Consider the following 25,824-nt stretch of genomic DNA (forward strand, 5'->3'; position numbering starts at 1 on the left):
AATGATGCTACTATTTTATACAGTATACAGTAAAATCAGTAAATAAGTTGTCACTTCCTGAAAGATTTCCATGGTATTCATGTAAAATACTTAATGCTTAATTGCTTAAACATCAGGTAGACCTCATCAGCCTAATTTAATTAAAAGAATGATAATGCTTTATATGTAAAGCATATTTACATATAATCTCATTGACTGCCTTTAGGGGTACATTGGGATAATTTTCCCCAGTTAGTGGATAGGGAAATTGAGATTCAGAAGGGTTAGGTGACTTACTACAGGTCACTCAGCTAATCAGTGATAAAACTGGGGGCACTGAAAGATAAGTACCTGGATTGGGCTTACCAAAGTGGTGGCTACAAAAAGGCTAGAGCTGTGTTTAAAAGTTTACAGGAGAGCTATCCATTTTTAGTTGACTTTTTTAGGAAATGATTCAGTTTGAAAAGGAGCAAGAATGCAAGAATCCTGCAACAGAGGGCTTTGAGAGAATTTAGATCTGTAGATTCTGATCTTTGGATAGATTACATCAAAGCAGAATTGAACCGCCCCCTTGGTAGACCTGAGAAATGCAGACAGACCTGTTGGCGAGCCATGAAAATGTTGCAGGGACAGTCATCAGAGGCATCTGTAGCTAAACATGCTATGCATCAGACTGGTCATTTGTGAAGAGAAATAATACAGCCAACTTTGTGAAATAGTATTGCAAGCCCTCTGGGCAAATTTGTATTATGAGTCAATCTGTAATTTGCTTGGAGATGGCAGACAAGATGGCTGTCTGGTTTCAAGACATGGTTTAATTTTGTGTTAACTCATTAACTTTTAAAAAAACTAAAAAAAATTGATTGAGGAAAAACAACTGGAGGCAGAACTCAAGTTTCAAGGATTCCATTGTTCTATTCACCATGTTACTTCCACAACTGGCAAAGTTTAGCTCTCAGTAAGATTCACACTTCATCTCTCTATAAGAGATCAAAAAACCCTTATATAATACAGGTGTCAGGGAGCAAAGATAATCCTAACATTGTATGCTACCCACTAAAGTGAAAAAGATATACTTCATTCAATTATTTATTCATTCAAACAACAAATAATTGAACACCTGCATGTGTGCCAGGCATTGTGCTAGGCTCTATTATATCCAGCTGTATGAGTTACCTATTGTTGCCTGACAAACTATCCCAAAACTTAATGGCTTAAAACAATCATTTAAACATTTAGTATCTCACTGTTTCTGTGGCCTAGGAATTCAGGAGCACCTTAGCTGAATGGTTCTGTCTCAGGGTCTCTTTCTAGGTTACAGTCAAGATGTTGACCATGATGCATGCAATCATATGAAGGCCTGACGGGTTGGAGGATCTGCTTCCAAGCTCACTCGCATGGCTATTGTCAGAAGGCCTCAATACCTCACCAGTTGTTGGCTAGAAGCCTTAATTACTCACCATGTGAGCCTCCTTATAAGTTGCCTGAGTGACCTTACAACTCGGACATAACAGCTACCTGGCCCCAACAAGTAATCCTAGAGAAAGACTAAAAAGGCTGGCATGTTTTACAGTTTCCCCTCAGAAGTCACATTACATCATTTCCACTACATTCTACTCATGAGAACAAGTCATTTAATACAGTCCAAACTCAAGGTGAGGGGAATGAAGTTTGACCCTTTGAAGGAAGAAGTATCAAATAATTTGTGAGCATATTTTAATACTACCATATGAGTTAATAAAATTTAATTCACGAAATTTAACTTAATTATTATAAAGTGGTGTTAATATATTTGTAAAATGTAGGTATTTAAAGGGAAACTAAGTCTATTAAAGAAGACAATGTTTTAATGTTGTTGCTAGCTTGTTTGCCTTTTCTGTCACCATTTTCACCTCATTCTATTAAAAAATTCTATATATAGTGCTAAATAAATGATGACTTGGCCTATCTTATTATGTCAACTAAGGATTGTATTCGATACTTACAACAGACAATAACAAAATCCTCACCTAACAACAAACCCAGAATTGGATAGTCCAGAGCTGGTAAGTCAGCCCTCCAAAGCAACCATGGACCTAGGCACCTCTGGTGTCCTACACTATTAATAGTGTCTGTGTGGCTTTTGTTATTATGGGTGAAATATGGCTGCTCTACCTCCGGTATCATGTCCCTGTTTCAGGTTCAAAAAAAAAAAAAAAAAAGGGATGGGTGCAGATCAAATGGCTAAAGCAGTATTTCTTCCATAAAGCTTTCCTTGAGCCTCCTCTGCAGAAATTCACTTTTATTTAATTGATGGTCACATGGCCAGCCATGACTTACGAACGTCTAGGGGCATGAATATTTTTAACTGGACACAGTTAAAAATATTTCTTCACCCTGAAGAAATCAGAGTTCTACTAGTAAAGAAGAAAGGATATTGGTTTAGACAACTAGTAATGTCTACTGACCTACTCCAAAGAGCTTTGACATGCATTATTAAACACTAGACACAAGACAAACAACAATACTGAGGTTTATCTGTGTTTCAAATATGTTTCAAATGGGAGAATCTGTTCAGTTTTGAGTCCCACATATAAGTATATTTTTCAAAGTAACCACAACTTTTATTCTCTAATTGAAACCGTTGAAGAATTGGCTGACATTAATGTCACTTCTAGAAATGTGTCCAAGGAGATAATTGCACAATTGTGCCAAAGCCTATGGATAAGAATGTTCATCAGAGACTTTTTTTATCGTAGTAAAAACTTGGAAACATAAGTGTCAATCAATAGAATACTGGTTGGATAAATGATGGTATATCCATTTAACAGACAGTATGCAACTTTAAAAAATCATGTTATTCATGACTGTTGTTCACTGTGCAGATAATAAGATCCAATTTATGAAATATTTTATTTATATGTCTATATGTGCTTTTATTCTTAGAGAGATGCCTAGAAGAATGTAACACAAAATTTAAGAAATGGTTATCTCTATATTACGGTACTTGGACAGATTTTAACTTCTTTGCATTTTTGTTTAAATTTTTTAAATTTGTTTGCATAAGCATGTATTGTTTTTATAAAACAATAGTTATTAGCTGGGTGCCACAGCCTGTGCCTGTAATCCCAACTACTGGGGAGGCTAAGGCAGGAAGATTGCTTCAGCCTTCAGCCCAGTTGTTCGAGGCTGTTGTGTGCCAAGATCACATCTGTGAATAGCCACTGCACTCCAGCCTGGGCAACATATAAAGACCATATCTCTTTTAAAAAAGAAAAAAAAAAAAGCTATTTTCAAAGAAAGGCAGGGTGGGGGCAGGGCTGATTTGGTCCGGTATTGTTTCTAGCAAGTAATTTTCCCGGATAAGGCTGTGGCTGACCTTATCTTAGGAAAGGGTTCTAATCTTTGCTCAATGGAAAAAAGTGTTATTCTTTATTAATTATAACTTTTAATAAAATTAAAACGACATAAGGAGTTGTGAGTTCTGGTTTCTATTTGGAACACTGACCTCTGAAAGAGTCTTCCTTCCATGTTTCACAATGGGTGGCAAGATATTGCGGAAAGGTGGAAGGATATTGCGGAAAGGTGGAAGGACATTGCGGAAAGGTGGAAGGACATTGCGGAAAGGTGGAAGGATATTGCGGAAAAGTGGCAGGATATTGCGGAAAAGTGGAAGGATATTGCGGAAAGGTGGAAGGATATTGCGGAAAGGTGGAAGGATATTGTGGAAAGGTGGAAGGATATTGTGGAAAGGTGGAGGGGCAGGAGGCTGAGCAACAACTGTATACAAGTTGGGGAGGAGTAGAGAATGGACGTAAGCATGTAAGGGAGAGAAGTCTGGACCCATGAGCCAGGGAAAGAGCAATATCCTGGACATCAGGATAGCTGCACTTCTCTTCTAGCATGGACCTATAGTTTATCTTTCGGGCCTTAGTTTTCTCATCTGAAAAATGAGACATCTGTATTAGAATCACTACATGTGCTTTATGTTTCACAATTCTTTTGGATATATCGATGCTACGTCCTGAGAAACTACACTACAGCTGAACCTAAGCAAATTAAAGGAAAAAGAACAACAATAACTAACGTATATTATTATTTGTCTCAGGTATTCTAAGTAACTTGCCAATAGGTGGAGGGACCAAGACGCCAGCCCAGGCAGTCTGATTTCAGAGCCCATACTCTTTAACAACCATGCTGTAGAGTACTGAAGAACCGCTTGGATAGGGCATTTAAAGGAAGCAGGGTAGCTTTCCTATTCTGGAACTTGGTCTTGTAGATAATGGTTAACGCCAGTAAAGCCTATACCTCACCCTCACCTCATGACTATTGTGGGGTTGCCTCAACAGGTGGCTGTCTCCTCCCCCTATTCCAAAGACAACTTCCTTATTCAGAGCCCAGCGAAAGGGGAGATAGGTTTTGTCAAGCCCCTAAGAAGCTCTTCCGGCCATTGCCCCACAGAACCGAAGTGCTGACAGAACCAAAGACGAAATGTGCCTACAGAAAGCTTTCTGGTATCATTATCTCGGTTTTCATCTCTTCCTGGTTCTCACATGATGACCCAGCACCCATATGCATACTTCATCTTATTACTTCCTTTCATTAAGCCCAGAGAGATACTGAGTAAAGTGAGTACGGGGAGAGAACAGAAAAACAAATGAACGGGTTAAGAGCAGGCTACAGGCCACAAGAGTCCTGCAGGGTTAGAGCCTGTACCTCAGACAAAGGTCCCTCAGGCATCCCCTTTCTCGTTTCCTATTGTTGCCCTACTTTCGTCTCGCTCAAGGTTTGGAACTAGTGCATAACCTTATAGCAGGATCAGAAAGGTGAAGGGTAGCAGACACAAGCCGCAAGAGGGATACAACAAAATCTACTGCTCGTGCAAGATCCGACTTCCCAGACCCCTTCGCATTAGGGCGGAGCGTGCGCCCGACGGCCAATCCCCGCTTCCTCACGTCGCCGTATCCCCGCCCACCGCCCCTCCCGCTCCGCCCTTCCCTGGGGCTGGTGCGGCGGCGGAGACGTCAGCGCCAGGAGACTCCGGGTGGCGGCTGCGCCGTAGGCGGGCCACGGCCTGGACGCGCTGCGGGGAGGGGCGGAGCGAGCGGGCGGGAGCGCGCGCTGGGCCCGCCTTGGCCGCCGCTGCTGCTGGGGAATAATCTGGGCGGCAGCGGGCGGCCTCGGCTAGCGGCCACGAGCCACTTCTGCGGCTGCCCAGAGAAGCAAAGGTCGCCGGTCCCAAGTCGTCCCCCTCTCCGCCCCCCAGAAGGGGCGAGAGGGAGCCGCAGCTGATGTCAGGTATGGCCGGCGGAGGCGCCCTCAGGCTGCGGGTCCAAGGTCTCGTCTCCCCTCGCCCTCCCCCCTCTCCGGGTTGGTGGGGAAGCGTGGAGGATGGAACCAAACCCCGGGCGCGGCGGAACAGGTGTCTCGGGGTCAGAGCCGGGCTGGGGTCGTCCGGGCTCCTGAGGAAGGCGCGAGGACTTCCTGCTCCCGGAGCCTTAGCGATCTGCCACAGCGTCCGGGTGCGTACCCGGCCTCAATTTTGTGGACATGTACCCTCCTCTTCGTCGTGGGTCCTTCCCTTGTGCCCGCTTGCGCCCCTCTTCTGCTCGCTTGCTGCCTGGCGGCGCGGCGGGGCGCTGAGTGCGCCCGGGCCGGACCACTTAGCGGTCCTGCCCCGCCGGGCCCTCCCAGTCCCTCCTCCCGGGCCCTCCCCGCCCCGCCGCTGATCTGTGGGTCCCGCCGGACTCGGCGCCCAGGTGTGGGGCACCTTCGCCGGGGAGCCACTCAGCTGCCGCCCCGCCTGAGCGCCCAGCGAGCGGGCTCTTTCCAGAAGTGCCTGGAGCTTGCTTGGGTCTAGCTTGGATCATCAGGTTTGTCTGTAGCTGATTTATTTCTTTAAGTGTCCCTGCCGCAGAGTGAACCAGATACGTGTGTGTTGGGGCATTCGCTGCGTGGAGGAGGAAGAAAGGCATTAAAAAAATTTTTTTTTTGTTTCTGCACCCCATTTTCCCCCAACAAATTGTGATGGGATTAGTAGGTGTTGACAGGTTGTCCATTTGCTTTGAATTTGGGTAAGTTGTACACTCTTAAAAGATGACCATAATTTAGCGCTGTGGATTTATTTTTTCCTAGCCCTTACCGTCTCCCCAACCCCCACCACCCCGCATTTAAAGCAAACAACAATATCAGCAACAAAAACCCCACACATCCTGGAAAAATTCTCAAGATTTCTAACCTATTTCTCTATATCCATTGTACATATTACTGTATTTCCTTTTAACGCTTTTTAAGATAGAAAACTATTGTGCTAACGATGGATTGATTTCATTATGAATTTAAAAGTTATAAATTTAGAACCATAATGAATCTGAATAATTAGGCCAATGTGTAAGGAGAGAAATATGTTAACTTACTAAAAGTTGGGCGTAGAACATAGTTCTGCCAGGAAAAAGTGCGCATAATTTCAAGTTGCTTGATTCTGGTGTGAGTTTGGGAAGTGGGAATCCGAGTTTTTAGAAGGTATTTAGATGACAGCTTTTCACTCTCTTAGGTAAATGGCAATTGAGCTTAATGCACATGATACTGTACGTTCTAAGTATTGTATATAGTAAACTATACTGTCTACCAGTCTTTATATATAGATGTACAGTTTAAGTGAATATAAAGTTTCAAGTTAGCAAACAGTTAACTCTTCACCTTATGTTAAGTAAAACAATGACTTAGTAAGGAAAGTATGACTCATTTAAAATTCTTCATAAAGACAATAATTTTTCAGTATTAGTGGAGAACTATTAAATGCCTCTCTTAAATTTGCCTGGAATGTGTATTTTTTTGTATCTTCCTACTTAGGATTAAGCATTTTAGAAATATTTTGTGTTTCCTATTTAAAGTTTTTCATAATTATGCTTTTTAAGACTAGACTACGTTGAGTAAATTCAATATCCAGTTCTTCTTAAAATGGTATCACAAATTCATTTCAGGGTACATATAATGAGTTCTTGTTTACCTAATAGAAATATGAAAAAGTATGTCACTAGGCATATGCTACTATTTGTATATTGATTTGTGCTAAAATTAAAATTGCGTTATGCAGTTTAACTTTATAAGCCATGGTAATTTAGAGTCTTTGTGTGGTAAAATCATTGATTGGTATTTTTGTGACAGTGCAGCTATAAATAAACCTTAAGTAGAAAATGGAAAGCTTGATGCTGAAATTAAATTCATATAGGCTTAAAAGTTTAAGCTTCCCAGTACAACCATCTTTTCTTTTAGAAGATTTCTTAAGATTTGATTAAAGAGGCTGATGTACAAACTATAGCAAGGCTGAAAGAAAGGTATGACAAAAATCTTTTTACTTCAAATTCAGTGGGATTAAGTCATTCTTTTAAAAGAAGAAAGGGGGGGCGGGAAGGAGACTTGTTCCATAAAATGAGAATTTAGCCCTTTATCTTAAAATCTGGTTAGAGAGGAACTCCAATGTGTACTTAAATTATTTTGCAGCTAATTCAAATGTCCGAGGGGAATATATATGCCAAAATCTGTAATGTGTGAGAATAGGAAGTGTCCCTTGGAGAGAAAAAATATGTATAAAGAAACTGGTGTTTGTGATTTAGGGAAGCACATAAGAAGGTGGGGGAAACTGAAAGGAAAGTCGAGATAAATTATCTAGCACCTGTAGTATGTGCTGCCTTGCACATTGAAGGGGCGTGTTGGGGGCAACGAGAAGCAATATTAGGGAGATTCTGGAACGGGAAACCTGTATATTAAAGCACATTTAAACGGGTAGATGTTGGATAATAGGCAGAATTTGAAATTAAATACAGCTTGGCATAGTTATTTGCATTCTTGGTTGTTGTATTTTCTAGGGCTGCGGTAACAGTACGACAAACTGGGTGATTTAAAACAACAGATTTATTGTCTCAGTTCTGGAGGCAAGATGTCTGAAATCAAGATGTAGGTACGGCCATGTTCTCTCAAGTTTTGAGGGGAGAATCCGTTTCATGCCTCTTAGCTTGTTGTGTTACAGCCAATCCTTGGCATTTTTTGGCTTGCAGCTGTATCACTCCAGTCTCTGACTCTGTTATCACGACATAATCCCTGTGTGGCTCTGTCTTCATATGGTGTGCTCCACTTCTTACAAGGATAGTAGTCGTATTGGATTAAGATCCACCCTAATCACCTCGTCTTAACTTGATTACATCTGCAAAGACCCTATTTTGAAATAAGGTCACATGCAGAGGTACTGGAATTAGGACTTCAACCTGTCTTTTGGGGGGACACAGTTTAACCTATAAGTTACATGGTTTATCTTTTACAGCGTTCAGTAAATGTTTAGCATTATAGACTGAATCAGAGGCTGTAGTGGAAACAGGATGGGACACCTACATTTATTTACTTATATCAGTGATGTCTTAATCTGTTTTCTGTTGCCTCTAGCAGAATATCTGAAACTGGGTAATCTATAAAGAAAAGAAATTTATTCCTTACAGTTAGGAAGGCTGAAAAGTCCTGGTTCAGGGGGCCATATCTGGTGAAGGCCTTGCTGGTAGGGACTCTGCAGAGTCCTGAGGTAGCACAGGGCACCACATAGTGAGGGGGCCGAGCATGCTAGCCCAGAACTCTTTCTTTTCTTGTAAAGCTACCGGTTCCTTTCCCATGTTAACCCATTCATGAGGGCCGAACCCTTAGGACCGTTTAAAGACTCCAGCTCTCAATACTGCCACAGTGGCGATTAAGGTTCAACATGAGTTTTGGAGGAGACAAACATTCAGACCACAGCAAGTGCTTACTATGTGCCAGGTCCTAGAGATAAAACAGTGGATAGACAAAAATCTCTGTCCTCATGGAGCTTACATTCTGAAACACGGGTTCTAAAAATGTGGTCCCTGGATCTGCAGCAGCATCATCACCTGGGAAGTTGTTAGAAATTGAAATTTTCAGGCTCCATCGCAGAACTCTTTATTTAACTAGCCTTCCAAATGATTCTGATGGAGACTCAGCTTTCAGAACCACTGATCAAGATGGAAAAGAGACAGTAAACAAGATGGATAAGTAAAATAATATTAGATATTAATAGGTGCTGTGGGTAAGCATAGGGTGGCCAGTGAAGACTCCTGAAAAGTAAAGACCTGAAGGAGTTGGAGAGTGAGCCATATGAGCATCTGGGTGTGTGTTCTTAGCAGAGAACAGTAAGTGCAAAGACCCTGGCACGTTTGAGGAATGGCAAGCAGTTAGTATTAGGTTCAGTCTATGAAATTGCTGCTGTTTGTTCATTTTTGACCTACAAAAACACCAAAAACTGGGGAGAAGAGATCGAAAGAAAGGGATGGAGTAGGATGCAGATTGTGGGAAGATCGTTGTAAGGTTTTGGCTCTCTGAGATTAGGAAGACGGGAGCGTTTTGAGCAAATGAGTGATACAATCTGATTTCAGTTTTAAAAGGATCATTGTGGCTACTATTTACTAGTAGCCACAATGGCCAAAGAAGGAAAGGCTAAAGGAAGGGAAAAGTTGGTTAGAATGTTGTTGCAGTAGTTAAAAGACAGAGAGGTTGCTCAGACCAGGTTGATAGCAGTGGAGAAGTCAGAAGAGGTACAAGACTAAAAACGCACAGTAAATGTTTTGAAAAGTAAGTTTTTTTCATCCCACTCCAGTTACCCCAGTTACCCAGTTGTCCTCAAAGGCAATTAGTGTTAAAAGTAGTCTTATCTCTATTCTTCCTGAGATTTTTTTTTTTTTTTTTTTTGAGACGGAGTCTCACTCTGTCACCCAGGCTGGAGTGCAGTGGCGCGATCTCAGCTCACTGCAAGCTCTGCCTCCTGGGTTCACGCCATTCTCCTGCCTCAGCTTCCCCAGTAGCTGGGACTACAGGTGCCTGCCACCATGCCCGGCTAATTTCTTTTTTTTTTTTTTTGTATTTTTAGTAGAGACAGGGGAGATCTTTTATGTAAATATGAGAAACAGTTTTAACAAATTAGTGGAGAGGTTGTTACCTGGAAACATTTAGCAATGTCTAGAGACATTTTTGTTTGTCACAACTAGGGGGAATATTACTGGCATCTAGTGAGTAAAGGCCAGGGATGCTGCTAAACATACTACAGAGGACAGGACAGCTTCCACAACAGAGTTATCCAACTCTTGATGTCAGTAGCGCCAAGGTTAAGAAACCTTGGGATTTACAGAGGTTAATGGGATTTACAGAGGTTGGTGGGAAGCAAGTGTTGTAGTCAGAGAAGACAGTAGGAAGAGGAGCTGACCATATTGGGAACCTTTCAGGAACTGTAGATAGTTCAGGATTGCTGAAGTAGACATAAATTGTAAGGCACAGAATAGCAAAAGATGAGGCTGGAAACCTGGACAGGCTCTAGATCATAGCCTTTATATGTCTACATCGTGTTAATAAAAAATGTTTAGTTTTTGTCTTGTAGGCAGTGGAGTTCCGTGAAAGGATTCATGGGGTGACATGGTCAGCTTTTCATTTTAGAGAGCTCATTCTGGTGACAGAGGGGGTATGAGTTAAAGAAGAATAGCACTTGAGTCAGAGAGGTTAGATATTGTAATAGCCTGGGGGAGAGAGGAGAGTCTGAAATAGGATAAATACTAGAAACGGAGAGGAGACAATGGATTAGAATAATATTTAGGAAGTAATGTTGGCAAGACTTGGTAATTGGATTTGGGGTGAAGATAAGGGAAACATTAAGAATATCTCTGTACTTTGTAGTTTAGATAATCCTGTGGCTCTGAGTGAAATAGGAACCCATTGGTGAATAATTTAGGTAATTGCCAGTAATTAAGGTAAAATGAGCAGAGGAAAGTAATGAGTCACTTTGGATGTGTTGAATTAGAGATGCCTATGGTCCAGGTGGAAGTATTTAGCAGGCATTTGTGTATGTGAATCTGAAACTTGGAGAAATCTGAAAGGATCAAGAGATCATTTTGTTTAACAAGTGTGGAGAAATTAGTGGACTTTAATTTTTATCATATTATTTCACTTTGTAGATAAAAATTGCCTCCCTTTATTTAATTTTTGTCAGAAAAGTAGTGTGTTTACCTGATGCAAAATTAAAACATCAAAAGGTTATAAAATAAAATTTGTCCTTCCTTGCTCCTGCCACCCAGTGCTAGTTCCCAGAGATAGCTCTTGTTAAATATCATATGTATATATATCCTAACAGATTTTAAAATATATGCAGAAACATTTAAAAAGCCAAGTGAAATCATACTAGAAAAGATTTCGGTACGTTGTTTTAAAAAATAAACCTTTTATCTTATACAGTTGTTAAAATGAATGACATTGTGTTATGGATAAAATAAGTGAAGGGGTAAAGTGCAGACTAACCGATAAGCATGATCTCTGATGTAAATTAAAAGCTGAACCATACGTGATGATATAGGCATTACCCAACGATACAAAAGCAGTTACTTTTGGGGAGAGATAGTGGTAGAGGTAGTAAAGAAAATTTACTCTTTTCTGTCTATGATTTTCTTTCATTTGTTTAGGTTTGTTCCTTTTGTTTTCTTTACATTTTCTGATGTTTAAAAAAATACCCGGTATACCTTATTAACAATAAAAAGTAACCTTTGTCAAAAGCACAAAGATTTTCCTTATCAGCACATGTAGATCATTGTTTTTAACAGCTACTACTATTCTATGCTATGGCTCTATCTTTTTCTTTTTTTAAACTAGTTCCTCATCAACAGACATCTTAGGGTTATGGCTGTCTTGAGCATCTTGGCTGACTTCTGTGATTGTATCTGTAAAATAAGTTTCTGATCATGAAGTGATATATCAAGGCATAATTAGTTAAAAATTTAAAAAGATGTTGTGAAATGCCCTTCCAAAAGACAGTAAAAGTGTGTATTATGAGAAAGAATACAGGACTACCAGTTTTCTTATATCTGTGTCAATAACAGCTGTTAATAAACTTTAAAAGTTTTGCCAATGTTAGGTTAAAAGTAATATCTCTTCATTTGATTTACCTTTGTGAGTGAAATTTGAACATCGTTGACCATTTTTTTACTGTGAATCTTATATTTTCTTTATCTGTTTTTATATGTGGCTATCTTTTATTATTTATGATACTTTTTGGTTCTTTTTGCTGTACAGGAAAAAAATATATCTCATAAAGAAATATGCCCTTTAACCAGCGACTTCATTGCCAGAAATTTATCCAATGAATAAACTCATAGTTTTTTAATAGTCACAGCTTCTGAGAGTGGGAGAGATCTCAATTCGTAATATAAAAATGCAAAAATATATTTTCTTCCAGTTTTGGTTTAATTCCATTTTCTAAAATACTGAAATCTTAGAAACATTTGAAATTGTTACCAGAAAGTAAGGATCCAGCTGGTTTTGTTTTTTTTCCAAAAGATTAATTAATTCAATACCATTTCTTCAATAAGCCACCTTTTTCTTGATTTGAAATGCTGTTTATTATGTATTAAATTTCCACATGAATTTTTGTTTTTCATAGACTCTTTATTTCAACCTGATAAAGTCCCTTTATAAGATTCATCTGGTAAAGACCACCAGGGACACATCTGTAGGCTGACAAAGGTTGATTAGCTTGCTGCAGTGAGGGAGACTTGCACGGCAGAGGAAATGTCAGCATTTCTAAAGAAGGAACCAGGGTTATTATAGGATTTTGGAGAAGGGTGGAGTTTGGACAAAGTTTAGATGCAATAATATTTGATAAGCTTAAAGCACAGCAAGACTGTGTGTCAAGGGTTAATAAACATCAGGCCTGGGCTGAGAAGCTGACTCAGGATTCTGATTCCCTGGGAGACTACAAAATCGAGATACGTGTGGAATGTTGTGTCTGGAAACCCCTTATCTGAAGCTCTGAGTTGCAAAGTGAGGCTGCTTCTGTTTCATAATGATCTACCATCAGTGCAAGAGTGGGATGTTCCATTCTCACTTTATAAAATTTCAAACAACATAGTTTCTGACAGTCTGATGTAGAGAACAATTTCTCAGCACATTGTCTTTAGTATTAACAAATGCATTTTTTTAAACAGACTCAGAGTCTGTTCAGCATAAATACCAAATTGTTTTCATTATCTTTTTTAAAGGTAATATATTTTTATATGTAGTAAACTTTGTCTCTTCCCCTCCCCCAGTTCCCCTTTCAAGAGTTTTCCAGTGATACTCACCTATTTTTCCAGATAACATTTAGAATAATTTTTGCCACATTAATTTTTTAAAATCTTTTTTATAACTTAAAATTGATCGGATCAGATTAGTACACCCCTTCCCACAATGCCCCTTTCCAGAATTTCCCAGTTACACCCACACGTTTACTGGTCCAAAGTTTTAGAATACTTTTTGCCAAGTTATATAATTTTTAAAAATCTTCCTGTGTTTTAGCTGGGATTACTTTACATACAGGTTAATTCGGAGGAAATCAACATCATTATCATTGATACCTTTTTTTTTCAAACTTTTTAAAATTGTGGTAAAATACATATAAAGTTTACCATCATAATCATTTTTAAGTTTACAGATCAGTGGTATTCACTACATTTATATTGTTGTGCAACCATCACTGCTGTTTATCTCCAGAACTCTTTATTTTGTAAAACTGAAGCTCTATATCCATTTAAACAATAGCTCTCCATTCTCACCTTTCCACAGGCCCTGGAAACCGAAATCCTACTCTATCTCTGATTTTTCACTACTTTAAAGTACTTCATGTAAGTGGAATTGTGCATTATTTGTCCTTTTGTGATTGGTTTATTTCATTTAGCAAAATGTCCTCAAGATTCATTCATTTTGTAGCATATATCAGAATTTCCTTACTTTTCGAGGCTGAATACTATTCCATTGTATGTAAATACCACATTTTGCTTGTTCATTCATCCTCAGTGAACACTTGGTTTGCTTCACATTTTAGCTCTTGTGAATACTGCCACAAAGAACATGAGCGTACAAATACTTTCTTGAAACTCTGCTCTCAAGGGGTATATATCCAGAAGTGGAATTGCTGGATCATATGGTAATTCTATTTTTAATTTTTTGAGGAATTTTCATACTGTTTTCCATAGCAGAAATAACATTTTACTTTCAAACCAATAGTATACAAGGGTTCCAGTTTCTCCACATTCTCTTCAACGCTTACTATTTTCTGAATTTTGATGGTAACCATTCTTATGGGTATAAGGTAGCATCTCATTGTAGTCTTGATTTGTTTTGCTAATGATCAGAGATGTTGAGTATCTTTTCATCTGTTTATCGGCCATTTGTGTATCTTAGGAGAAATGTGTATTTGAGTCTTTTGCACATTGTTGAATCAGGTTGATTTTTTTTTTTTGGTTGAGCTTTAGGAATTTTCTATGTATTTTGGATACTAATCTCTTATCAGATAATATGATTTGCCTATATTTTCACCCATTCTGTGGCTTGCCTTTTACTGTTGATAGGGTCTTCTGATGCACAAATTTAAAAATTTTTCTTCAAATCTAATTTGCCAATATTTTCTTTCAATGACTCTGCCTTTGTTGTCACATCCAAGAAATCATTGCCAAATATAATGTCATGAAGCTCTTTTGTTCAATGTTCTAAGAATTTGATAGTTTTAGGTCTTATATTTAGGTCTTTGATCCATTTTGAGTTATTTTTTCTTCTTTTTTTATTTCAATAGGCTTTTGGGGAACAGGTGGTGTTGGGTTACATGGATATGTTTTTTGTTAATGATTTTTGAGATTTGGGTGCACCCCTCACCCAAGCAGTGTACATGGTACCCAATGTGTAGTCATTTATCCCTCACCCCCTCCCACGCTTTACTTCAAGTTCCCAAAGTCCATTGTATCATTCTATGCCTTTGCGTCCTCATAGCTTAGTTCCCATTTATGAGTGACAACATACAATGTTTGGTTTTCCATTCCTGAGTTACTTTAGTTAGAATAATGGTCTCCAGCTCCATCCAGGTTGCTGTGAATGCCATTATTTCATGATTTTTTACGGCTGAGTATTCCATGGTGTGTGTGTGTATGTGTATATTATACATACCACATTTTCTTCATCCACGTGTTGATTGATGGGCATTTGGGCTGATTCCATATTTTTGCAGTTACAAATTGTGTTGCTATAAATGTGTGTTCAAGTGTCTTTTTGGTATAATGACTTCTTTTTTTCTGGGTAGATACCCAGTAGTGGGATTGCTGGGTCAAATGTTAGATCTACTTTTGGTTCCTTAAGGAATCTCCACACCGTTTTCCATAGTGGTTATACTAGTTTACATTCCCAGCAGCAGTGTAAAGTTTTCCCTTTTTACCACATTGACGCCAACATCCATTATTTTTTGATTTTTTGATTATGGCCATTCTTGCAGGAGTAAGGTGGTATTGCATTGTGGTTTTGATTTGCATTTCCCTGATAATTAGTTATGTTGAACATGTTTTCATATGTTTGTTGGACGTTTGTATATCTTCTTTTGGGAATTGTCTATTCATGTCCTTAGCCCACTTTTTGATGGGATTGTTTGTTTTTTTTCTTGCTGATTTGTTTGGTTTTTTTGTAGATTCTGGATATTAGACCTTTGTCAGATGCATAGTTTACCAAGATTTTCTCCACTCTGTGGGTTGTTTACTGATTATTTCCTTTGCTGTGCAGAAGCTTTTTAGTTTAATTAAGTCCCATCGATTTGTCTTTGTTTTTGTTGAATTTGTTTTTGGGTTCGTGGTCAGGAAGTCTTTGCCTAAGCCAATGTCTAAAAGGATTTTTCTGATGATATCTTCTAGGACTTTTATGGTTTCAGGTCTTAAAAGATTTAAGTCTTTGATCTAATCTTGAGTTCATTGTTGTATAAGGTGAGAGATGAGGATCCAGTTTCTTTCTTTTTTTTTTTTTTTTGAGATGGAGTCTCGCTCTGTCACCCAGGCTGGAGTGCAGTGGCGCAATCTTGGCTCACTGCAAGCTCCGCCTCCCGGGTTCACGCCATTCTCCTGCCTCAGCCTCGCCGAGTAGCTGGGACTACAGGTGCCCGCCACCACGCCTGGCTAATTTTTTGTATTTTTAGTAGAGATGGGGTTTCACCGTGGTCTCGATCTCCTGACCTCGTGATCCGCCCGCCTCGGCCTCCCAAAGTGCTGGGATTACAAGCGTGAGCCACCGCGCCCGGCCAGGATCCAGTTTCATTCTTCTACATGTGGCTTTCCAGTTACCCCAGTACCATTTGTTGAATAGGGTGTCCTTTCCCCACTTTATGTTTTTGTTTGCTTTGTCAAAGATCAGTTGGCCATAAGTATTTGGCTTATTTCTGGGTTCTGTATTCTGTTTCATTGGTCTATGTGCCTATTTTTATACCAGTACCATGCTGTTTTGGTAACTATAGCCTTTTAGTTTAGTTTGAAGTTGGGTAATGTGATACATCCAGATTTGTGGGTTTTGGGGGGTTTTTGTTTTTGCTCAGTCTTGATTTGGCTATGTGTTCTTTTTTGGTTTCATATGAATTTTAGGATTGTTCTCCCTAGCTCTGCAAAGAATGATGGTGATATTTTGATAGGAATTGCATTGAATCTGTAGATTGCTTTTGGCAGTATGATCATTTTCACAATATTGATTCTACCCATCCATGAGCATGGAATGTGCTTCCATTTGTTTGTGTCATTTTTGATTTCTTTCAGCAGTGTTTTGTAGTTTTTCTTGTAGATGTCTTTCACTTCCTTAGGTATTTTCCTAAGTATTTTTTTTGCAGACATAGTAAAAGGGGTTGAGTTCTTGATTTGATTTTCAGCTTGGTTGCTGTTAGTGTATAGCAGTGCCACCGATTTGTGTACATTGATTTTGTATCCTGAAACTTTACTGAATTCATTTGCCAGTTCTAGGAGCTTTTTGGATGAATCTTTAGGGTTTCCTTGGTATACGATCATATCATCAGCAAACAGCAACAGTTCAACTTCCTCTTTACTGATTTGATGCCCTTTATTTCCTGGTCTTGTCTGATCCCTCTGGCTAGGACTTCTAGTACTATGTTGAATAGAAGTAGTGAGACTGGGCATCCCTGTCTTGTTCCAGTTCTCAGGGGAAATGCTTTCAACCTTTCCCCATTCAGTATAATGTTAGCTGCGGGTTTGTCATAGATGGCTTTTATTACCTTAAGGCATCTCCTTTCTATGCCAATTTTGCTTAGTGTTTTAATTATAAAAGGACACTGGATTTTGTCAAATGCCTTTTCTGTGTCTATTGAGATGATTTTGTGATTTTTGTTTTTAATTATTTATGTGGTACATCACATTTGTTGACTTGTGTATATTAAACCATCCCTGCACGCCTAGCATGAACCCCACTTGATAATGGTGTGTTATCTTTTTGATATGCTGTTGGATTCGGTTAGCTAGTATTTTGTTGAGGATTTTTGCATCTATGTTCATCAGGGATATTGGCCTGTAGTTTTCTTTTTTTTTTGTTATATTATTGACTGGTTTTAATATTAGGGTGATACTGGCTTCCTAGAATGAATTAGGGAGGGTTTCCTCTTTCTCTGTATTGTGGGATAGTGTCAGTAGGATTGGTATCAATTCTTCTTTGAATATCGGATAGAATTTAGCTGTGAATCCATCTGATTCTGGACTTTTTGTTTTTTGGCAGTTTTAATTACCATTTCAGTCTTGCTGCTTGCTGTTGGTCTGTTCAGAGTTTCTATTTCTTCCTGGTTTAACCTAGGAGGGTTCTATGTTTTCAGGAATTTACCCATCTCCTCTAGATTTTCTAGTTTGTGCGCATAAAGGCGTTCATGGTAGCCTTGAATGATCTTTTGTATTTCTGTGGTTATCAGTCTGATATCTCCATTTCATTTCTAATTGAGCTTATTTGGGTCTTCTTTGCTTGGTTAATCTAACTAACAGTCTATCAGTTTTGTTTATCTTTTCAAAGAACCAGCTTTCTGTTTCATTTATCTTTTGGGTTGTTTGTTTCTTTCTTTGTCTCAATTTCATTTAGTTCTGTTCTGATCTTTGTTGTTTCTTCTTCTGGGTTTGGGTTTGGTTTGTTCTTGTTTCTCTAGTTCCTTAAGGTGTAACCTTAGATTGTCTGTTTATGCTTTTTCAGACACTGATATAGGCATTCATTGCTGTGAACTTTCCTTTTAGCACCACTTTTGCTTTATGCCAGAGGTTTTGATAGGTTGTGTCACTTTTATCATTCAGTTCAAAGGATTTTTAAATTTTCACCTTGATTTCATTGTTGACTGAATGATCATTCAGGATTAGGTTATTTAATTTCCATGTATTTACATGGTTTTGAGGGTTCCTTTTGGAGTTGATTTTCCAATTTTATTTCACTATAGTGTGAGAGTACTTGCTATAATTTTGATTTTCTTAAATTTGTTGAGACTTGTTTTGTGTCCTATCGTGGTCTGTCTTGGAGAAGGATCCATGTGCTGATGAATAGAATGTATATTCTTTAGTTGTTGGTAAAATGTTCCGTAAATATCTGTTAATTTGTTCTGGGGTATAGTTTAAGTGCATTGTATCTCTATTGATTTTCTGTCTTGATGACTTGTCTGGTGCCGTCAGTGGAGTATTAAAGTCCCCCACTATTAGTGTGTTGCTGTTTATCTCATTTTTAAAGTCTAGCAGTAATTGTTTTATAAATTAGGGAGCTCCAATGTTAGGTGCATATATATTTAGGATTGTTATATTTTCTTGTTGGACAAGGCCTTTTGTCATGATATAATGTCTCTCTTTTTTTTTTTTTTTTTTTTTTTTGAGATGGAGTCTTGCTCTGTCGCCCAGGCTGGAGTGCAGTGGCGCAATCTTGGCTCACTGCAAGCTCCGCCTCCTGGGTTCACGCCGTTCTCCTGTCTCAGCCTCCCGAGTAGCTGGGACTACGGCGCCTGCTACCATGCCCAGCTAATTTTTTGTATTTTTAATAGAGATGGGGTTTCACCGTCTTTGTCTTTTTTAACTATTGTTGCTTTCAAGTCTGTTTCATCTGATACAAAAATAGCTACTCCTGCTTGCTTTCTGTGTCCATTGGCATGGAATGTCTTTTGTTGTTGTTGTTTTTAATGTAATTTAATTTTATTTTTTATTATTATACTTTAAAGTTCTAGGGTACATGTGCACAACGTGCACGTTTGTTACATATGTATACATGTGTCATGTTGGTGTGTTGCACCTGTTAACTCATTTACATTAGGTATATCTATCTCTTAATGCTATCCCTCCCCCCTCCCCCAACCCCACGACAGGCCCCAGTGTGTGATGTTCCCCACCCTGTGTCCAAGTATTCTTATTGTTCAATTCCCACCTATGAGTGAGAACATACGGTGTTTGGTTTTTTATCCTTGCGATGGTTTGCTCAGAATGATGGTTTCCAGCTTCATCCATGTCCCTACAGAGGAAATGAATTCATCCTGTTTTATGGGTGCATAGTATTCCATGGTGTATATGTACCACATTTCCTTAATCCAGCTTATCATTGATGGACATTTGGGTTGGTTCCAAGTCTTTGCTATTGTGAATAGTGCCGCAGTAAACATACATGTGCATGTGTCTTTATAGCAGCATGATTTATAATCCTTTGGGTATATGCCCAGTAATGGGATGGCTAGGTCAAATGGTATTTCTAGTTCTAGATCCTTGAGGAATCGCCACACTATCTTCCACAACTGTTGAACTAGTTTACAGTCCCACCAACAGTGTAAAAGTGTTCCTGTTTCTCCACATCCTCTCCAGCACCTGTTGTTTCTTGACTTTTTAATGATCGCCATTCTAACTGGTGTGAAATGGTATCTTATTGTGGTTTTGATTTGCATTTCTCTGATGGCCAGTGATGATGAGCATTTTTTCATGTGTCTGTTGGCTGCATAAATGTCTTCTTTTGAGAAGTGTCTGTTCATATCCTTTTCCCACTTGTTGATGGGGTTGTTTGATTTTTTCATGTAAATTTCGGTATTAGCCCTTTGTCAGATGGGTATTTTGTAAAAATTTTTTCCCATTGTGTAGGTTGCCTGTTCACTCTGATGGTAGTTTCTTTTGCTGTGCAGAAGCTTTTTAGTTTAATTAGATCCCATTTGTCTATTTTGGCTTTTGTGCCATTGCTTTTTGGTGTTTTAGTCATGAAGTCCTTGCCCATGGCTATGTCCTGAATGGTATTGCCTAGGTTTTCTTCTAGGGTTTTTATGGTTTTAGGTCTAATATTTAAGTCTTTAATCCATCTTGAATTAATTTTTGTATAAGGTGTAAGGAAGGGATCCAGTTTTAGCTTTCTACATATGGCTAGCCAGTTTTCCCAGCACCATTTATTAAATAGGGAATCCTTTCCCCATGGCTTGTTTTTGTCAGGTTTGTCAAAGATCAGATGGTTGTACATGTGTGGTTTTATTACTGAGGGCTCTATTCTGTTCCATTGGTCTATGTCTCTGTTTTGGTACCAGTACCCTGCTGTTTTGGTTACTGTAGCCTTGTAGTACAGTTTGAAGTCAGGTAGCGTGAAGCCTCCAGCTTTGTTCTTTGGGCTTAGGATTGTCTTGGCAATGTGGGCTCTTTTTTGGTTCCATATGAACTTTAAAGTAGTTTTTTGCAATTCTGTGAAGAAAGTCATTGGTAGCTTGATGGGGATGGCATTGAATCTATAAATTACCTTGGCCAGTGTGGCCATTTTCACGATATTGATTCCTCCTATCCATGAGCATGGAATGTTTTTCCATTTGTTTGTGTCCTCTTTTATTTTGTTGAGCAGTGGTTTGTAGTTCTCCTTGAAGAGGTCCTTCACATCCCTTGTAAGTTGGATTCCTAGGTATTTTATTCTCTTTGAAGCAATTGTGAATGGGAGTTCACTCATGATTTGGCTCTCTGTTTGTCTGTTATTGGTGTATAGGAATGCTTGTAATTTTTGCACATTGATTTTGTATCCTGAGTCTTTGCTGAAGTTGCTTATCAGCTTAAGGAGATATTGGGCTGAGACGATGGGGTTTTGTAAATATACAATCATGTCATGTGCAAACAGGGACAATTTGACTTTCTCTTTTCCTAATTGAATATTCTTTGTTTCTTTCTCTTGCCTGATTGTCCTGGCCAGAACTTCCAACACTATGTTGAATAGGAGGGTGAGAGAGGGCATCCCTGTCTTGTGCCAGTTTTCAAAGGGAATGCTTCCAGTTTTTGCCCATTCAGTATGATATTGGCTGTGGGTTTGTCATAAATAGCTCTTATTATTTTGAGATATGTCCCATCAATACCTAGTTTATTGAGAGTTTTTAGCGTGAAGGGCTGTTGAATTTTGTCAAAGGTCTTTTCTGCATCTGTTGAGATAATCATGTGGTTTTTGTCTTTGGTTCTGTTTATATGATGGATTACGTTTATTGATTTGCATATGTTGAACCAGCCTTGCATCCCAGGAATGAAGCCAACTTGATTGTGGTGGATAAGCTTTTTGATGTGCTGCTGGATCCAGTTTGCCAGTATTTTATTGAGAATTTTTACATCGATGTTCATCAGGGATATTGGTCTAAAATTCTCTTTTTTTTATTGTGTCTCTGCCAGGCTTTGGTATCAGGATGATGCTGGCCTCATAAAATGAGTTAGGGAGGATTCCCTTGTTTTCTATTGATTGAAATAGTTTCAGAAGGAATGGTAACAGCTCCTCTTTGTACCTCTGGTAGAATTTGGCTGTGAATCCATCTTGTCCTGGACTTTTTTTGGTTGATAGGCTATTAATTATTGCCTCAATTTCAGAGCCTGTTATTGGTCTATTCAGGGATTCACCTTCTTCCTGCTTTAGTCTTGGGAGGGTGTATGTGTCCAGGAATTTATCCATTTCTTCTAGATTTTCTAGTTTATTTGCGTAGAGGTGTTTATAGTATTCTCTGATGGTAGTTTGTATTTCTGTGGGATCGTGGTGATATCCCCTTTATCATTTTTTATTGCGTCTATTTGATTCTTCTCTCTTTTCTTCTCTATTAGTCTTGCTACCAGTCTATCCATTTTGTTGATCATTTCAAAAAACCAGCTCCTGGATTCATTGATTTTTTTGAAGGGTTTTTTGTGTCTCTATCTCCTTTAGTTCTGCTCTGACCTTAGTTATTTCTTGCCTTCTGCTAGCTTCTGAATGTGTTTGCTCTTGCTTCTTTAGTTCTTTTAATTGTGATGTTAGGTTGTCAATTTTAGATCTTTCCTGCTTTCTCTTGTGGGCATTTAGTGCTATAAATTTCCATCTACACACTACTTTAAATATGTCCCAGAGATTCTGGTATGTTGTGTCTTTGTTCTTATTGGTTTCAAAGAACATCTTTATTTCTGCCTTCGTGTTGTTATGTACCCAATAGTCATTCAGGGGCAGGTTGTTCATTTTCCATGTAGTTGAGCGGTTTTGAGTGAGTTTCTTAATCCTGAGCTCTAGTTTGATTGCACTGTGGTCTGAGAGACAGTTTGTTATAATTTCTGTTCTTTTACATTTGCTGAGGAGTGCTTTACTTCCAACTGTGTGGTCAGTTTTGGAATAAGTGTGATGTGGTGCTGAGAAGAATGTATATTCTGTTGATTTGGGATGGAGAGTTCTGTAGATGTCTATTAGGTCCACTTTGTGCAGAGCTGAGTTCAATTACTGGATATCCTTGTTAACTTTCTGTCTCGTGGATCTGTCTTATGTTGACAGTGGAATGTTAATGTCTCCCATTATTATTGTGTGGGAGTCTAAGTCTCTTTGTAGGTCTTTAAGGACTTGCTTTGTGAATCTGGGTGCTCTTGTATTGGGTGCATATATACTTAGAATAGTTAGCTCTTTTTGTTGAATTGATCCCTTTACCATTGTGTAATGGCCTTCTTTGTCTCTTTTGATCTTTGTTGATTTAAAATCTGTTTTATCAGAGACTAGGATTGCAACCCCTGCTTTTTATTTGTTTTCCATTTGCTTGTTAGCTCTTCCTCCATCTCTTCATTTTGAGCTTGTGTGTGTCTGCACGTGAGATGGGTCTCCTGAATACAGCACACTGATGTGTCTTGACTCTTTATCCAATTTGCCAGTCTGTGCCTTTTAATTGGAGCATTTAGCCCATTTACATTTAAAGTTAATATTGTTATGTGTGTATTTGATCATGTCATTATGATGTTAGCTGGTTATTTTGCTCGTTAGTTGATGCAGTTTCTTCCTATCTTCGATGGTCTTTACAATTTGTCATGTTTTTGCAGTGGCTCATACTGGTTGTTCCTTTCCATGTTTAGTGCTGCCTTCAGGAGCTCTTGTAAGACAGGCCTGGTGGTGACAAAATCTCTCAGCATTTGTTTGTCTGTAAAGGATTCTATTTCTTCTTCACTTACGAAGCTTAGTTTGGCTGGATATGAAATTCTGGGTTGAAAATTCTTTTCTTTAAGAATGTTGAGTATTGGCTTTCACTCTCTTCTGGCTTGTAGAGTTTCTGCAGAGAGATCCGCTATTAGTCTGATGGGCTTCCCTTTGTGGGTAACCCGACCTTTCTCTCTGGCTGTCTTTAACATCTTTTCCTTTGTTTCAGCCTTAGTGAATCTGACAATTATGTGTCTTGGGGTTGCTCTTCTCGAAGAGCATCTTTGTGGCATTCTCTGTATTACCAGAATTTGAATGTTGGCCTGCCTTGCTAGACTGGGGAAGTTCTCCTGGATTATATCCTGAAGAGTGTTTTCCAACTTGGTTCCGTTGTCCCTGTCACTTTCAGGTACACCAGTCAGACGTAGATTTAGTCTTTTCACATAGTCCCATATTTCTTGGAGGCTTTGTTCATTTCTTTTTACTCTTCTTTCTCTAAATTTCTCTTCTCACTTCATTTCATTCATTTGATCTTCAGTCACTGATACCCTTTCTTCCACTTGATCAGTTCGGCTACTGAAGCTTGTGCATGCATCACGTAGTTCTTGTGCCATGGTTTTCAGCTCCATCAGGTCATTTAAGGACTTCTCTACGCTGTTTATTCTAGTCAGCCATTCATCTAATCTTTTTTCAAGGTTTTTAGTTTCTTTGTGATGCGTTCGAGCATCCTCCTTTAGCTCGGAGAATTTGTTACTACCGATTGTCTGAAGCCTTCTTCTCTCAACTAATCAAAGTCATTCTCCGTCCAGCTTTGTTCCGTTGCTGGCGAGGAGCTGCGTTCCTTTGGAGGAGAAGAGGCGCTCTGATTTTTAGAATTTTCAGCTTTTCTGCTCTGGTTTCTCCCCATCTTTGTGGTTTTATCTACCTTTGGCCTTGATGATGGTGACGTACAGATGGGGTTTTGTTGTGGATGTCCTTTCTATTTGTTAGTTTTCCTTCTAACAGTCAGGATGCTCAGCTGCAGGTGTGTTGTAGTTTGCTGGAGGTCCACTCCAGACCCTGTTAGCCTGGGTATCACCAGTGGAGGCTGCACAACAGCAAATATTGCAGAACGGGAGATGTTGCTACCCGATCCTTCCTCTGGAAGCTTCGTCTCAGAGGGGCACCCAGCTGTATGAGGTGTCAGTCGGCCCCTACTGGGAGGTGTCTCCCAAGTTAGGCTACTTGGGGGTCAGGGCCCCACTTAAGGAGGCAGTCAGTCCGTTCTCAGATCTCAGACTCCGTGCTGGGAGAACCACTGCTCTCATGAAAGCTGTCAGACATAGATGTTTAAGTCTGCAGAAGTTTATGCTGCCTTTTGATCATACAGCTCACCAGGGGAGTGGGGGAAAGCTGGCAGTAACAGGCCTCACCCAGCTCCCACAAAGCAGGAAAGGCCATTCCCACTCCCAAGGTGCCCGTTCCAGCAGCACTGAGTTAATTTCCAGGCAGCTGCTGAGCAGGATTGAGAAGCTGCCCCAGGCTATAAGCCTCCCCTCCACCCGGAGAAAGTAAGCAGGGCTTTCAGGTTTCACGCTTCCCTACCTGCCATAGTTTCTTTGCTGCTTTCTGCACTGCCTGTTTGCCTCCTCCCCCGATTCTGTCCAGGAAACTTCATGTTTGTTTGAAATTGTTACACAGTTCACCTGGAAGTTTCCTTCTCCTTGTGGTCTTTCCCCAATTCCACTGGCAGCCCTCCCCAAGGGCCTCTGTGAGACAAAGTCAGGAATGGCTTCCCTGGTGACAGAGAGTGCCCACAGGGCTCTTCTGCTTCTTCCTTTATCCCTATATTTCTCACAGCTCTCTAAATTAATCTCAGCTCCAGGTGAGGTCACATCCTTCTCTGGTGAATTGGCCCTTCGGGATCCCCAGTGAGGATGTGTATTCAGGGGCAGACATTCCTTTTCACACATTGGGCACTCACAGTTTTTTGGCTGTCTCAGGGGACCAGCAGCTGTAAACTGCTTCCTTTGAAAGGTCTATGGATTCTCTCGGCTTTCCTGGTATGTTCCTGTGGTAGTAGTTCTTGGAGCAAAAGTTCATGGTGTGAGTCTCCACACACTACTCGGTGTGTCTGAGTGGGAGCTCCAAGTTAGTTATGTGCCCTATCTGCCATTATTTTCCCATTTTGAGTTAGTTTTCATATGTTGTGTTGCGTAAAAGTCCAACTTCATTCTTTTGCATGTGGATATCCAGTTTTCCTAGCAACATTTGTTAAAAACCTGTCCTTTTCCCATTGAATGGTCTTGGCTCCCTTCCCAAAAATCCTTTGACCATAAAGTGAGATGCCTTTTTTTCTCTGAATTCTTTATTTCATTGTTCTGTATGTCTGTTTTCATGCCAGTACTGCACTATTTTTATTAATGTAGCTTTGTAGTAAGTCTTGAAATCAGTAAGTATGAGTTTTCTAGATTTGTACCTCTTTTTCAAAACTGTTTTGGCTATTCAGGGTCCCTTAATATTCCATATGAATTTTAGAATGGATTTTTCTCTTTCTGCAGAAAACATTGTTGGGATTTCAGTAGGAACTGCATTGAATCTGTAGGTCACTTTGGATAGTATTGACATCTTAACAATATTAAGTTTTCTAACTGATGAACA

The 25,824-nt window shown here is 39.5% G+C and overlaps 1 protein-coding gene across 2 annotated transcripts in view; it reads left to right on the forward strand.

The window, feature by feature from the left end:
* The first annotated feature begins 5,076 nt into the window (after positions 1–5,076).
* The window catches only part of C1GALT1 (core 1 synthase, glycoprotein-N-acetylgalactosamine 3-beta-galactosyltransferase 1), a 99,263-nt gene continuing 78,515 nt past the window's right edge, over positions 5,077–25,824 (forward strand). For both annotated transcript variants that reach the window (XM_030822128.1, XM_003252544.4), the window contains exon 1: positions 5,077–5,256. In XM_030822128.1, the coding sequence (XP_030677988.1) occupies positions 5,250–5,256 (7 nt within the window). In that variant the 5' untranslated portion in view covers positions 5,077–5,249. The remainder of the gene's footprint in view (positions 5,257–25,824) is intronic.

Source organism: Nomascus leucogenys, chromosome 11, assembly GCF_006542625.1.
Source record: "Nomascus leucogenys isolate Asia chromosome 11, Asia_NLE_v1, whole genome shotgun sequence".
Classification (NCBI taxonomy): domain Eukaryota; kingdom Metazoa; phylum Chordata; class Mammalia; order Primates; family Hylobatidae; genus Nomascus; species Nomascus leucogenys.